This window comes from Equus asinus, chromosome 21, assembly GCF_041296235.1.
Source record: "Equus asinus isolate D_3611 breed Donkey chromosome 21, EquAss-T2T_v2, whole genome shotgun sequence".
Lineage (NCBI taxonomy): Eukaryota > Metazoa > Chordata > Mammalia > Perissodactyla > Equidae > Equus > Equus asinus.
The window spans coordinates 46220045-46234670 of NC_091810.1; the positions used below are offsets into that span (position 1 = coordinate 46220045).

General features: G+C 55.4%; 1 protein-coding gene across 8 annotated transcripts in view; it reads right to left on the reverse strand.

Moving 5' to 3' along the window:
- Nucleotides 1-582: 582 nt before the first annotated feature.
- PRKCD (protein kinase C delta) overlaps nt 583-14626 on the reverse strand; it is a 29133-nt gene continuing 15089 nt past the window's right edge. For 4 of the 8 annotated variants that reach the window (XM_044754589.2, XM_044754584.2, XM_070492744.1 and 1 more), the window contains 17 exons: nt 12841-12974; nt 11531-11730; nt 10142-10202; nt 9808-9970; nt 9676-9707; nt 8451-8536; nt 8056-8185; nt 7219-7319; nt 6398-6578; nt 6161-6258; nt 5833-6006; nt 5454-5545; nt 4814-4876; nt 3646-3784; nt 3279-3467; nt 2558-2686; nt 583-1082 (listed from right to left, as the gene is read on the reverse strand). In XM_044754589.2, coding sequence (XP_044610524.1) covers nt 924-1082; nt 2558-2686; nt 3279-3467; nt 3646-3784; nt 4814-4876; nt 5454-5545; nt 5833-6006; nt 6161-6258; nt 6398-6578; nt 7219-7319; nt 8056-8185; nt 8451-8536; nt 9676-9707; nt 9808-9970; nt 10142-10202; nt 11531-11730; nt 12841-12955 — 2112 coding nt within the window. In that variant the 5' untranslated portion in view covers nt 12956-12974 and the 3' untranslated portion in view covers nt 583-923. Of the gene's footprint in view, nt 1083-2557; nt 2687-3278; nt 3468-3645; nt 3785-4813; nt 4877-5453; nt 5546-5832; nt 6007-6160; nt 6259-6397; nt 6579-7218; nt 7320-8055; nt 8186-8450; nt 8537-9675; nt 9708-9807; nt 10048-10141; nt 10203-11530; nt 11731-12840; nt 12975-14626 lie in introns of those variants that run through there. The other 4 variants (XM_044754585.2, XM_070492746.1, XM_070492745.1 and 1 more) reach the window with 2 other exon arrangements.

A 14626-nucleotide genomic window follows, 5' to 3' on the forward strand; every position in this document is an offset into this window, starting at 1 on the left:
CTCATCTCCCCTGAGTCTGGGCAGCCTCCAGGCCTTTGCTCATGCCTTCAGCCAGGCCTTCCACCTCTCTGTGCTTCTAGACTGGCCCCTCACTCTCCTGAGACAATGTGCAGCTGGTCCCGCCTCCTCCATCACCCCACAGAGACTTCCGGCGCTCCCTCAGCCACCCAGCAAAGTCTGCTTTAGGCCCAGGGCCCTAGAGCCAGAGGAAACCCATAAATACAAACACATTTGCATGAAAGCCCCAGAGTCTGCATCTGCAGCTAACAGCTTCATTAGCTCCCAGGACAGAGCTGCCAGAAGTGCAAGCAGGGGCCACCAGCTTCCAGGGACAAACATGTCCCAACAGCCAGGTCAGTACCATTCGGTGTTTATTTAGACACACAAATAAAAGAACCTGGTTGTTTAAACAGCTTGTGCTCCTTTTTTCTTTTGGTCATATATATATATATATATATATAGATATATATATATATATATATTTTAAAAGATCAACACATCACTAGTTCACTAGTCCCCATATGTTTTTTTCTCTACTGAGCAATATATACAGCCTATTATATATATATATGTGCATATATATATATATATATAATATATTTTTTTCAATAGATAACTACATTCAAGTAACGAAACACAGGATTTACAATTTCCCTCTGAGGGCAGAGGAAAGGCAAATTCACACACAGTTCACAGAGGAAGTACCATAAGAGCCCAGCCAGGCAGGAGCCAAGGACCCTCCTGGGGACGATAAGAGGGCAGCAGCAGAAATCACAACAATCACACTGTTGCTTATGGTGGGCGGCTGACAGGTGCCGAGGAAGGGGCGGCCCCAGCCTGCTCTGTCTGGGCTGGGTGGGCAGACCATGCTGGCTGACCCAGGCTCCCTGGCTGGGATGGGTTGGGCGGCATGTCTGGGAACCTCACTTTTCCAGGAGCCTCTCAAATTTGGGGTTCACGAAGGAGAAGCCAGCAAAGGCTGCTTGGTCCATGGAGTCAATGAGGTTCTTGTCGCTGTAGGAGAGGCGTGGCTTCTCGTTCAGGAACTCCTGGTCGAAGTTGCTGTAGTCTCCAGGGGACTTCTGCAGGCAGAGGGCAGGAGAACATGAGTGGGACCCAAGGGGCAGCCTTCCGAAGGTCCCCAAGTTTCCAGGGACCGCTTCCCAACACCTCAGAATCCCCGTTGGGCTGGGCCAGGCCGAGCTTTCCTTATTAAGAACAGAAGAGAGTGTCTCTCCCAACAGCCTGAGTGGAGCTCCGGCTGGAAGGCAGATGCTGTTTCCCCAAGGGAATGAGGGAAGGCAGCAGAGGACCCTGGGCCTGCTGAGGAAAGGTAGGTATCGTCCTGAGCAGAGTTCTGGCAAACTACAGTCCATGGGCCAAACCCTACCCGCCACCCATTTTTGTAGGACCCACAAGCTAAGAATGGCTTTTACATTTTTAAGTGTTTAGGAAAAAAGTCAAACAGAGAATAATATTTCACAACATGTGAAAATTAAATGAAATTCCAATTTCAGTGTCCACAAATAAAGTTTTATTGACATACCACACCCACTCATCAACATATTGTCTATGGCTGCTTTGAGACCATCCAGCCGGCAAAGCCTAAAATATCTACTATCAGGCTGTTCACAGGAAAAGTTTGCCAACTCTCTGCTTCTGAGGATATAGTGAAATAGTAATAGAGAGAGTGCTGAAGCTGGTGGTCTTTAGGCCAAACTGAGCTGGCAGGTACGATCATTTTGACTAGCACTGGATTTTAATGGAATTTAAGCCAATTATTTTTAAATTGGGCAATTTCACATAAAAATCCAAGTATCTGGCTTCTTTTGAAAACTGGCAGAGGAGAGCAGCCTTGGGCCCATTTCCTGACATGTCTCTGGGTGCTGACTCCCAGCTGCCCTCTGCCTGGCTCAGTGTCCCCAGCCCTCCCACATCCCACTTCTCGGACCCACCCCATTCTCTGCATCCTGGGTTCCTGCTGACAGACCCTCCCAACAACCACTGATCATGTGTGGCCTTGTGACATCTCTCATATGGTTGTCTTATATCAAAAATGATCATCAGTGTGCAAGGTTCTTATCTTTCTGTGGAGCCAGGGCCCCTCCAGCTCTGGGACCGGGCCTCCCATGTTGCAGGCCCAGCACAGCGCTCTACACCCAGCAGGCACTCAGCATTCCTAATATTTACTGGAAAACGGATTGGAGGGACGGAGGGAGGGAGGGAAGGGGAGAGGGAGGCCTTAACTCTGATTCCCAAAGCATAGTCCCCTGCATACAACGAGTGTTAAAGAATGTATGTTAAAGGATGGCTGGTGCCACAGTTCCCAATGTTTGTTGAATGACTAAGTAAGGAGAGAGATGATGAGAATACAAGAGTAGAGGTTGTGAATGAATGTGCCGGGGAGGTCAGGGAAGCAGGTTTGCTGAAGAGAGGAGAGGGAGAAAGCACACAAATGATGTGAGAGAGAGGCAGGGCAAAGGAGGAGATGCCCACCCCAGAAGGCAGCAGGGGGCAACATTGAGTGGGTGGCCCCCACCTGAGTGGGATCACATACCACTTTGGGCTTGAAGGGCGGCTCCACTGCACGTTTCTCCAGCAGAGTCCAGTTGATGGTCTTGAAGAAGGAGTGGGCTTTGATGTTCCCTGTCACTCCCAGCCTCTTGGTTGGATCCCTTTCAAGCAGCTGCAACCCAGCAGGGGCCCCAGTTAGCACCAGAGGGCTGTGGGGGACCAGAGCCTCAGCAAACCCCAAGCAGTCTGGGGGGCTCAGGCAGGCCCAGCCCAGCCCAGCGGTGTGGCCTGGGGCCTCTGGGGTGGAGGGGAGCCTCTCTGGCCTGCTGTGCTCCCAGGTCTCCCAGGGACAACAGGTGTGGCCTGGGAGTGCCAAGACTCTCAAGCAAAAGCAGAGGCTGTTCAGTGAGTGCCTGTTCTCTGCCTGGCACAGACCTGAGCATCACACATTTATGTTCTCTTCCTAAAAACTCTGTGAGGCAGGCTCTCTCATAATCGCCATTGTGCAGATAAGGAGACAGATTCAGAGTTTCGTCTCAGATCTGCCTGTCTCCTGACCCTCAGCTTGTCATCACCTACCAGGCTGAGTCAATTCAAGGCCCTCAAATAGGAGTTCCAGGGAATGTGATGAGAGAGCGATCCCCCTCAATGCGTTAGGATAGAGCATCAGGAGGCTGCCCTTCAGAGACAGGCGGCTCCCAGCATTCCCATGACCCCATGTCTGCTGGCCCCTGCCCCAGCCAGCCTAGCTCAGGGTCTCCCACCTTCTCCAGAATGTCCTTGGACTCCTTGGTGATCCAGCGGGGATAATGTGGTGTGTCCATACGGATGGACTCGAAGAGTTCATCCTCATCGTCACCGTGGAAGGGGGACTGACCAATGAGCATTTCATAGAGAAGGACTCCAAAGGACCACCAGTCCACAGAGAACGAGTACTTCAGGCCCTGCAGGATCTGGAGTAAGAGAAGAAGAGCAGGAGCTGAGAGGGTCTCCTGAGCATGAGCCCTGCCTGGACCTCCTCCCCCTCCTGCCTTTGGCTTGGACACTGCTGTCCTTGGGAAGGTCTCCCAGCCCCACTCTGTTGAGACAAGGTGTCTGTCTGCGCTTGTGGCCGGGAGGGTGCCCACTCACCTCGGGGGCGATATAGTCAGGGGTGCCGCAGAAGGTGCTGGCCTGTTTCTCCCCGAATATGTTCTCCTTGCACATCCCAAAGTCGGCAATCTTGATGTGGCCATCCTGGTCCAGCATCACATTGTCCAGCTTGAGGTCCCTGAGGGGAGGAGATAGGAAAGGAAGTGGGCAGGGGCCAAGTGCCCTCCTCCCCACCAGCTTCCATGTCCCCATTTTCAGCCCTGTAAGCCTAGAACTCTCCCCAAGGGGACCAGAGAATGAAGAAGAGAACAGAAAGCAGAAGGGAAAAGATGCCAAAGCAGGTGCTTCTTGCAAGCCACCTACTGTGTGCTACATGCTGGACACATCATCCCATTTCCCGAAGCAAAAAGCGAGGCTCAGAGAGGTGATGTCACTTGCCCAGGGTTACCTAGCTGGTCAGCAGTGGAAGTGGCCCTGGGCTTAGGTTTGTCTGACTCCACAAGGGCAGGGACCATGGCTATCTTTATGCAGTTAGTTGTTGGAGTAGATAGTACATGGCACATGGTGACAAGTACTAAAAAGGAGCAAACAGCACACAGTCCATCTTCCACTAACCTTCACCTAGGCCCTCCCTAGACGAGTCTGGGCACGGACAAGCACATTACAATATACATCTCACCCCCAGGTTTTAAAACCTGAACCAATATTAATTCAATACACACTGTTGCACGGATTGCTTTTTCACTTGACAACACATCTTGGCATCATCCCACATCAGCACACAGAGCACAGCCTCAGCCTTTTTGATGGGTGCATAGTAATCCACTGTAGGATGGGAATGCCATTTCTTGAGAATTTACGGAACCAGTCCCTATTGGTGGAAGCTTAGACTGCTCAGATGGGACTTCAGAGTGAGACTGATGGATCCAAGGAAAGGAGACACTGTCCCAGTCAGGGCTGCACTCCCGCCAATGGTGCCGAGTATGGGCAGTGAGTTCCCAGTCCCTGGAGCTGTGCCAGGCTAGGCTGAGGGGCCACAAGGAATTCTAGCAATGGAGTAGGAGTTTATGCAGATACCCAACTAAGGACTGACTCCAAGTGGGGATAGGGCTGTAGCTGGGCTGAGCAGGTCCCACTCAGAGCATTTCAGGGGGTATAACGGGATAGAGTTTCTCATCCTAAAAACCCCAATGCCCCAAGCCCACACCTGTAAATGATCCCCTTGTTGTGTAGAAACTGTAGTCCACAGATTATCTCAGCTGCATAAAACCTGAAGAGAGAGAGCAAGACAAAGTGTTCCGGGATTTCCGAGACCAGACCCTGGTTCTCCCCAGGCCCTCATCCCCACCCCCAGGGCAGGAAATGCTGAAAATAACTCCATGGACAACTTCGGGCTGATCAAGCACATCTTGTTTCAGGCAAGTGAGGGCTGGCAGACAATGTAGACAAGAAAATTATGAAGGAAAGCTCCAAATAAGCTAATCCTCTGTCATAAGAGTGTATGTATTTATACAGACATACATGTGTGTACACAGACACACACAGAGTTTGAGCGGTGCGTGATAGTTTGGGGGCCACACACCAGAGTCCTGTGTTGTGTAGGATCATCATCTATGAGGCTGTCCTGGCCGAGGCCCAAGGAGGGGACAGGACTCGGCATGTCTGTGCTATGCTCCCAGCCAGAGCTCACCAGTTGCCCATGGCTTCCCACACAGTGGGGACGGCCTCGGCTACCCCGGATCTCTCCAACCCCAGCTCTAGCCCAGGCTGGCTTCTTTGGGGACAGGGTCGAAGGGATGGCGGGCAGACTGGCAGTGGGCTCTTTCCCCCACAGGGCCCTTGCGTACGTGGCACGGTAGAGTTCAAAGCGGCCTTTATCCTGGATGTGGTACATCAGGTCTCCCCCGTTGAGGAACTCCATCACGAAGAACAGGTGGTCCTAGGGTGGGGAGGGTGGTAAACAGAGGCACAGGAACCAGCGAGAGGCTCCTTCATTGAGGGCCGCTGGGGGCAAGCCCCAAGAGGAAGCAGGGGACCACTGTGCCCTGGGGACATGAGGAGAGGAGGATGGCCCTGCCCTGGGAAGTCTGAGGACGGGGACACAGCCCTGCCTTAAGTGGTCAGAGGAGGAAGACCAGGCCTTGCCTGAGTGAGAGACGTGGCCTGGCCTGGGGGGCTAAGGGAGGCTGTGGCCACAGGGGCAATGACAGAGGGAGGGCCGGGCACCTTGGTCTGGAATGTACATAAGAGGTGGGTGAGAAAGGGATTCTCCCAGGCGAGCGCCAACACCCGCTTCTCCACCATGGTACACTCCACGTCATCATCAATCAGAACCACATCCTTCTTGAGGGCCTTGATGGCGAAGAACTCCTTTTTGCCCTTCAGCTCTGCAAGCAGCACCTGATGGGTGGGCGGGACTGCTGAGCAGGAAAGGGCCGGCCCAAAGACCAGGGCAGGACCCAACCAGGAGGAAGCAGGTAGAGGGGGAAGGAGGTGCCCCTGGGCTCCCGGGCCCGGGTCCCCAGGGCTTCCCCAGAGCCGTGTGGCCTCTCACCTTCCCGAAGCTGCCTTTGCCCAGGACCTTGTGGAAGGTGAAGTTCTCAATGTTGCATCTGTTGCTGCCCTCCCAGATCTTGCCGTAGGTACTGTGGTCTGCCCAAGAGACAGCACTTCAGTCTCAGGCCTCTGTCTGCCGAGTGCCCTCCTTGGGGCCCAGGGGTGGGCTGGGGTAAGGGGCCTCAGAGAGGAAGGAGCTCCCTCCCCATGGGTGGTACCTCCTTTCATGTCTCACTTGACAGTGGAGGGAGGCTAGGCTCCATCCTGAGCCCCTGTGGGGAGATAGGGCTTTCCTGGGAGAAATGGGCCTTAGCTTCACCTGGGGCATCATCTCCAGAGACTCCTGGCTTCTTCTCAAAATTCTGGTAGATCCCGAAATGCTCCGGAGGCCCAGACTCCGACTTCCGGGTGGGTCTCTGAAAGGGAGGTGGAGGTTAGGGGGCCAGACGGTCAGTTATACCATGTTCAGGACTTCCAGCCCAAAGGGGGGACCCCAACCATCCATAACTCCATCCGCAATACCAATGGCGAACAGCAAGGGCAGAGCCTGAGAGCCCCAGGCGGTGTGCCCACGTATGCATGTGCGCACACACACACACACTCCCAGGGCACAGGGATACCTCAGTGGTCTGGAAGGCACTGATTGCTAACAAGAGTTTTATAAATCGGACACCACCTTCCTAACCACTTAATCAACAGATTTGTGTGTTATTTTCATTGGTGATTGATTCTAGAATTTTACCTTAAAGTTTTGTGGCATCCCTCGAGCCTCACCCACACCCAACACACACACAAAACACACACACAAAGGCTCTGAGTTCAAAGTGCTCCGATCTTGTCCCCTAGGTTCACCCTCAATACAGAAATGCTTCAGTAACTAATATCCCAGGAGAGCGAGTCCGCCACCCTCTGCTGCCTAGTTCGTGAACCGCATCTTCCAGGAGTGGAGTCTTGGATATAAAAGCCCCCATTGTAGTTTCCCAGGACTAGGTGTGAGCTCCGACTGTCCCCTGACCCTGCCACCCGCTGCCCAGAGTTTCCAGGGCACCTGCCCACCTGGCTGACTTGGTTCAGTGCCTCAGCCAAGAGCTTCTGGTTGATGCCACAGAGGTTGGCCACCTTCTTCTGGCACTTATGGTGCACGTTCATGCCACAGTCTGCGGGAGAGAGAAGCAGGCCATCAGGGTCCCTGTCCAGGCCGGGCCAGGCAGGCAGCCAGCAGGCTCCAGGAGAATTGTCCCCCTCGCCCCCGGCCCAGCCAAGGGCAGAGAGGGGTGGAGGAGAGAGCAGGAGAAAGGAGGGCTTTGGTGGGGTCTGCTGGGTTTCCTGTCTTTAGAAAAAGTGTATCCAAAGCCATCATGAGTACTTCAAATCTTTCCTTATTTTTTATTTAAAGAAGAAAAATTTTAGCAGAAGATATAGGACCTAATTCTGAACCCTTCAAAGAATGTCTGGGACAACGGAGACAAGTCACTTTTCCTCCAGGGGCCTCTTGTTTCTCATTAACCAGTGAAGCCTGGGACAGGGGAGGGGTCGGTGAGGACCCTTTGCTGAGCGACTGCTAGTGTGCAGCAGGCCTTGGCTGAGCACCTTCTGCCCTCGGGCCCCTCAGTATCTCTCTAGGTCCTACTCTACTCTTACCCTCATTTTACACTTGAGGACACTGAGCTCAGAGGGGTAGGGCCACCTGTCCGGTGGTCACACAGCAGATAAATGGTAGAACCAGTCAGGACGGTGGGGAGGGCTCACCGAGGCCTCATCCATGTGAAATCCCCAAGAGAGGGGGCAAAGGCAGCATTAGTCAGCTGGCGTTTACGAGGTCCAGGTAAGTAGGCACCAGCTCGGAGCACCCTCCCACCCCTTGCCCAGCTCCCAGAGCTGGGGGGCACGCACCTTCACACTTTAATCCCTGCTTCACCAGCCCCCAGAGCAGGCTGCCACAATGGTCACAGAAGGTGGGGCTCATGTAGTTGTAAACCTTGAACCGGTGCGGCATGTCAATGTTGAAACGTTCTTTCTGGAACTGTGGGAGTGGGGGAGGTCAAAGGTCGAGGATCACATGGCAGCTCAGCTCCTGCCTCATCCCCTAGCTCTCCCCCAACCCCATGCAAGGCAGGACGCCCAAGAGACATCCACTGGGGACTGGGAAATCCAGAGGTCCAAGGAAGGACCAAGAAAAATGGGGAGGAAGGGTGAGCCCCACAGGAAAGGGGTAAGGAGAACCCAAATCCCTCCCACCTAGCCAAGCCCCCCAGAAGCCCAGAGCCCTCCCCTGGGCCCAGCCTCACTATGGTGTCCCGGCTGTTGGCCGCGGTGCCAGTGCACCGACCGATGATCTTGTCGATGCATTTCTTGTGGATGGCAGCATTGCATTCTTGAGGAGGCACAGGCCCAGGAGGCACCAGGAGGGGCAGAGTCTGAGCTGGCGCCTGCTGGTCCAGTCCAGCCCTCTACACAAAGCCACCGTTCTCCCTGACCGCCCACACCCTCACCCCAGAGGCCTCGGGCTCAGAGCTTGATTTTTCTCTCCTCCTGCCAGCCCTCGGAGGAGGGGCCTGAGAAGGATGAGCAGGGAGGACAGACTGATTAGGGAAGGTTCCAGGAGTCCTGGTGGGCAGGCAGGGGGGCAAAAGTGAGGGGCAAGGGGTAGTGCAGTGAGAGGAGTGGAGGCAGGGGAGCCCCCCTCGCCCTCTTCTCTGCCCCAGGACAGCAAACAGCTCCTAAGTTCCCTCTCACATTCGTGCACACCGACAGATGCACCCCAACAGACTCCTGGACATACATACACAGCACGGGTAAGAATGACAAGGCTTCTTACACAGAATGCTACCACGTGCCAGTCACACTCAAAGTATAGCTTTACATAGCTTATCCCATTCGATCTTCACAATGACTCTATTGTCCCTATTTTATAGATGAGGAAACTGAGGCACAGAGAAGTTAAGTAACTGCCTAAGGCCCTACAACTAGGAAGTGGTAGAGCTGGGATTCAAACCCAGGCAGTCTGGCTCCAGAGCATGCGCTCATAAGCACCAGCCCACACTGCCTCACGCACACACCATCGTGGAGAAAGGCATGCTCACATGTGTGTGCCCAGATGACACACGTATCTAACAAGCACACACGCAGCAGGGGGTGTGCTGATAAAGGTCCAGTAGCCTCTCTAGGGGAAAAGAGCCCTGATGTGTAGCAGTGGCTGATTTGTGTAAAGACTCCATTGGGGCCCACTTCAGGCTATCAATGTGATATCACCGAATGCAGAGTTGGGAAGGGAGATGCACAACTAGCTTTCCATGAGCCAGAGCAAGCCGGCTCCGGCTCTCAGGATGGAACCATCATACACACATGCACTCGGATGTGGAAAATCTCATGTGCACACACTCAAGCACACAGACCCCTCATCTAGATACACGGTCCCACACAGGGACACAGGCCTTGCTGTGAACACGCGAGGCACTGGCAGGCCTCGTGTGCACACATGTGCGTACAAACTGGGCTGTGGGGGACACTTACGCCTGCATTTGTAGCCTTGCTTGTTGAGACCCCTGAAAGGCAAATCCCCAGGCAGAGTGAGTGCAGGGCAGCCCTGGGTGGGGGGCCCTCCCTGCCCCCCGCCCCCACACAGTGGGCACAGCCAGCCCTCACCAGACAAAGTCTTTGCACACAGAACAGAAGGTGGGCTGCCTAAAGAAGGTGGCGATAAACTCATGGTTCTTGATGTAGTGGATTTTGGCCTGTTTGATGGCTCCACGGCGGTTCATTGTTGGGAACTTGGCCTCGTCTTCAGCCCTAACAGACTGCTTGCAATCTGGGGGCCATGGAGCGGTGGAATCAGCCCCAGCCCCTGGGAGGGGCAACACTCCTGCAGTGCCTCCCAGGGTGACCCTGGACAGATCACCAATGAGGGCTGCTTCCTAAACCTCTGTCCTGGCTCTGGCCTCTGAATCTCCATCCCCAGCCCAGGCAGGAAGCGTCTTACCTATGTCTTCCAGGAAATACTGCACAGACATCAATACTTTGGCCTGGGGTTGCAGGTCCAGCTGCAGGGGTGAGGATGAGGGGGTCAATGAGGGCGGGCCTGGGCCAAGCCAGACTCAGAACCCGCCCCCATGGTTGGTCCCCCAAGGCCAAGGGAGCCCTGGCAGCCTAGCCGGACACCCGTCTGCCCAGTGTGGGCAGGGCCCCACCCCTGAGCCCCGCCCCTACCCCTCACCCCCCACCCAGGGGTATTATTACATTTGGGGAAGTGAAAGGATCCAGCCCACACCCAGCCTGGCCACCCGGCCTGGGAACAGAGTGGGAAGGGAAACTCCCCACACCCACCCCCGCTGCCCCCCTAACAAGGATCTTAGAACGGAGGCACCCTGTGCCCCTGCACATGCAGAGACACAGACACACGCACACTGATATACCCATGCTGGTTCTGTCTGTCTGTGTGGGGAGCTCTGCATGTCCAGTCCAACATAGACTGGCTGGTTCTGAGGGCAGGACTCTCACCTCCTCCAGGCCCCAGGCCTAGTGACTGACATTGTCCCTTGAGGTAGTGGACAGAGAGCACAGCACATGTCTCTGCCTAACTGGCCGAGGGGCAGTACAGCCCTGGGTCAACTGCTCTCTTGGCCCAGCCCCTCCACCCATCAGTGGAGGCTGACCAGAGTCCCCCATGGTCACAGGGTCTTTTCCAGTGAGGACATCGTGGCTGCAGGAGCCCACATGTCACCCCGGGGGACAGAAGATGCCAGCGCTGGCATCCTGCAGCCTCGAGGGACACACAGCCACATACGTGTGCAGAGTCCTGGTTTCGGCAGGTGAGTGGCAGGCCATCAGCTTTCCCCTTCTCCCCCCTCCTCACTGTTGAGGATCATAACTGTTGTCCCCACTGCCTGCCTGGGCCTGGAATGTCTGCGAAGATTCCAAACAGAACTGGGAACAACGGGTGCCTCTGAGAAGGGGGCCTGGCTGGGTGTTGGGGCTGGGACACCCCTTACACACAGTCTGAAAAGTTTTACTATGTGAATACCCTGCCTTTACAAAATTAAAAGGGAAAAATGCAGGCACAGTATCGAGGACGGCTCTCCCCAGCACCTACCATGAGCCCGGTTCCAGTAAGCTCTCAACATCCAGGGCTCATTTCATCTGAACAACTGGCCCCGAGGCAGGGTCTTTTAGTAGCTTCTCCTTTTACTGATTTGGAAACAGAGGCTCAGAGAGGCTGGGGATTTGATAAACTGCAGAGCTAGGACTTGAACCCAGGCTGCGTGGGCTGCAGAGCTGTGCCGGTGGGCAGAGCAGGGCCCCGCGCCCCACAGCCATGCTCACCGCACCCACACATACACATACGCACAACCGCAGCCCACATGCCCCTCACCCAGAACTCGGCCTTGCCATTGTTCTTCTTGCAGCGCTCGGCCAGCACTGACACGCCCACGGTCACCTCGGACACCGGCTCCTCGGCGGCCCGCATCAGCACAATCTGGATGACGCGGCCCTCGTAGATGTGGGCATCGAACGTCGACTTCCACTCAGGGTACATGGTGGGCTTCTTCTGCACCAGCGTCTTCCCACGGTCTGCAATGGGGCCAGGCAGGCACGGCAGGCTAGGGCCCCTCTGTCCCTCCCAGAGCCTCTAGCCCTGAGAGAATGTGCCTGCTCTCTCTCCCCAAGGGCCCGCCGCAGCTTCCCAGTGTCCTTGGACCAAGTCTCCACTCATTGGCCTTCACGACTGTGCTCTGCTTACCTCCCCAGCCTCGTCTCACTCACAACAGAGAACTGCCGGCAGCTCCTGTAGAGCGTCCTGCTAGGTCCCACCTCCAGGCCTTTGCTCCTGCTGTTCCCTCTTCCTGTGACCCTCTTCCTTCAGACCCACTTAGATGTCACCTTCCCTTACGCATGCACTCAGTGAACACACGCTGAGCTCCCCGACGCCCCCAAGGGACTGGAGGCGAGGAACACAGCAGAGAGAAAAGTACACTTGGTGCCTGTCCTCCTAGAGCCCCAGTCCCGGGTGGAGACATGAACCAGTTCATCCCTCAAGTGAACATTAAATCACGGCTGTGAGAGGGCAAGGCCGGTGGTTCTAGACCTGCCCATGGTCAGGTGGCCTTCCCCAGCCAAAGGGTCAGGGAAGGCTTCCTAGAGGAAGGGACAGCTCAGCTGAGACCTAAGGGGGTGAGCCAAGGGTTCACCAGGTGAGGGCAGAAGCAAGAAGGAATGGCATAAGATGTTTGCCTCTTTCAGGAAGACCTCCCTGACCCCAGCCTAAGATGGTGCCTCCTTTGGGCTTCCCTATCACAGGACTGGTTGTCTGGCTCCCTCACCGGACTGTGAGCCCCATGGGGGCAGGGCCAGGTGAGCCCTAGAGCATGGCAGTGTCCTCAGTGGCCACCACAGTGTGCACGTGGAAATTGTTGGGTGGAACAACCAACGGGGGAGGAGCCAGAAGCCCAGAGTCCCAGAGTGGGCTCCCTGTAGCCAGTGCTAGAGGCACTATAGACACTAAGGTGGCCTGTTGTCCTGCATCCACAGCTGGGTTGGGCAGGGAGATGGGGATGAGGAAGAGAAGGGTCCCTCAGAAGTTCCAGGGGAAGAAGGCACAGCCCCTTGAGTGCCTCCTGCTGGGCCCGATTCCCAGCCCCACTGGCTGCTGCCACCTCTCCAGGGTCCAGCCTCCAGCCCTACCTGTGCTGAGCGCCTCCTTCATCTTCACGGCACAGAAGGGTTGGCTTGCCTCATCCTCAGCCTGCAGGGAGCCCAGCTCGTAGGAGTTGAAGGCAATGCGCAGGAACGGCGCCATGTTGGGGCCTGCAGTGGGGCTGTGTAGACAGAAAGGATGAGGTCCGGCAGCATGGCAGGACCAGTAGGGACAGCCATGGGAGGTGCTTGGGTACCGACTCCCCCCAGGGCTCTCACAGCATTGAGTTTGGCCCACATGGTGCTTAAAATACCCTAGTCCTAGTTGCCAACATTAAAATTGAGAAGTTTTATGTAAGTCTGATTTGTGGCATCCCTGGTAAGGCTGGAGAATGTGACATCAGGCCCGCTGGGCAATAGCTGGCTGGCCCTGGGATGGCTGCCCCTTTTGTCAGGCACCCCTGCCATCTACTCCAGACCAGGGCCCCTTCTTCACACCTCTCCAAAACCCACCTCAAACCCAGAGGCATTTGAGTCTGTGACCCTGAGTCATTCATCTGGGCAGTCATTTGATGCCTCCTTCAACTCCCAATGGCTGCGCACTACTATGTGCAGGTATGTAGCGTGTGCTGGGCTCAGCTCCTCAGCGTCGGCCAAGATGGACAGGCGGTACCCTCCTTCCCTGCCCCCTGCGGCCCTTCTTGGTTTTCAAAGTTTGGTTTTTGCTCATAATTACCCAGGCAGACAAGTGGGGCCAAGATGACCACCCCTACTCTTCAGATGGGGCAACTGAAACCCTGAGGCTGAGCCAGAACCTAAAGCTGGGATTCCACTAATGAAGCACCCACTTCGTTGAGGGGCCAGGACCGTGAAAGGCCCCACCCACATCAGTGCTGAACCTTCTGAACCCGAGCCCCTCTGGGCCAGGTGCCTCTTGCCTACATGGAAGGCTGCCTGCACCTTCAAACTTATTTTTTCCAAACATAAACCTATTTTAATGTTGAATATAATATAATACTGACTGTGCTCTTTTTTTTTTTTGAGGAAGATTAGCCCTGAGCTAACTACTACCAATCCTCCTCTTTTTGCTGAGGAAGATCGGCCCTGAGCTAACATCCATGGCCATCTTCCTCTACTTTACATCCGGGACACCTACCACAGCATGGCTTTTGCCAAGCGGTGCCATGGCCGCACCCGGGATCCGAACCAGCGAACCCCAGGCCGCCGAGAAGCGGAACATGCGAACTTAACACCTGTGCCACCGGGCCGGCCCCATGACTGTGCTCTTTAAACCACACAGGCCAGCCCCACAATTCCCCATTCCTTGCTGTTCCTCAAATCAAGGGTCACTACAGGAGGTGACCCTGAGGGTCTTCTCGGGTTGCCATTGGTAGAGGATGCTCACATGTGCAAACCCATGCATGCACACTCATACACCTACACAGACACTGGCTCTGGGTCTAGACCCCACACCTGAGGGTGCTCCGCAAACGTGCTTCAACTGTATACATACAGGCATACTCACTCCACCCTGAACAGAAGCCAGCATAGAGGCAGACTCAAACACGCACCCCTACCCTCACACATGTACGTGCACACACGCAACAGCCACCCTGCTCCTGGGACAGCTCCCTCCAGCTCCTCCACAAGGCAGCCTGAGCAGCAGCCAGGTCTGCCTGGAGCTCCCAGCCCAGATGAGCTCACAGGAAACACTGACCTCAGCCTGCGGCCCAGCCCAGTGTACTGGCCAGTGCTCTGAGGCTAGCAGCCAGAGTAGAGGGGAGGGACCAGGCAGGGCAGACCCCACCATGTCCCCGGCCTGGGCCTGCCTCCT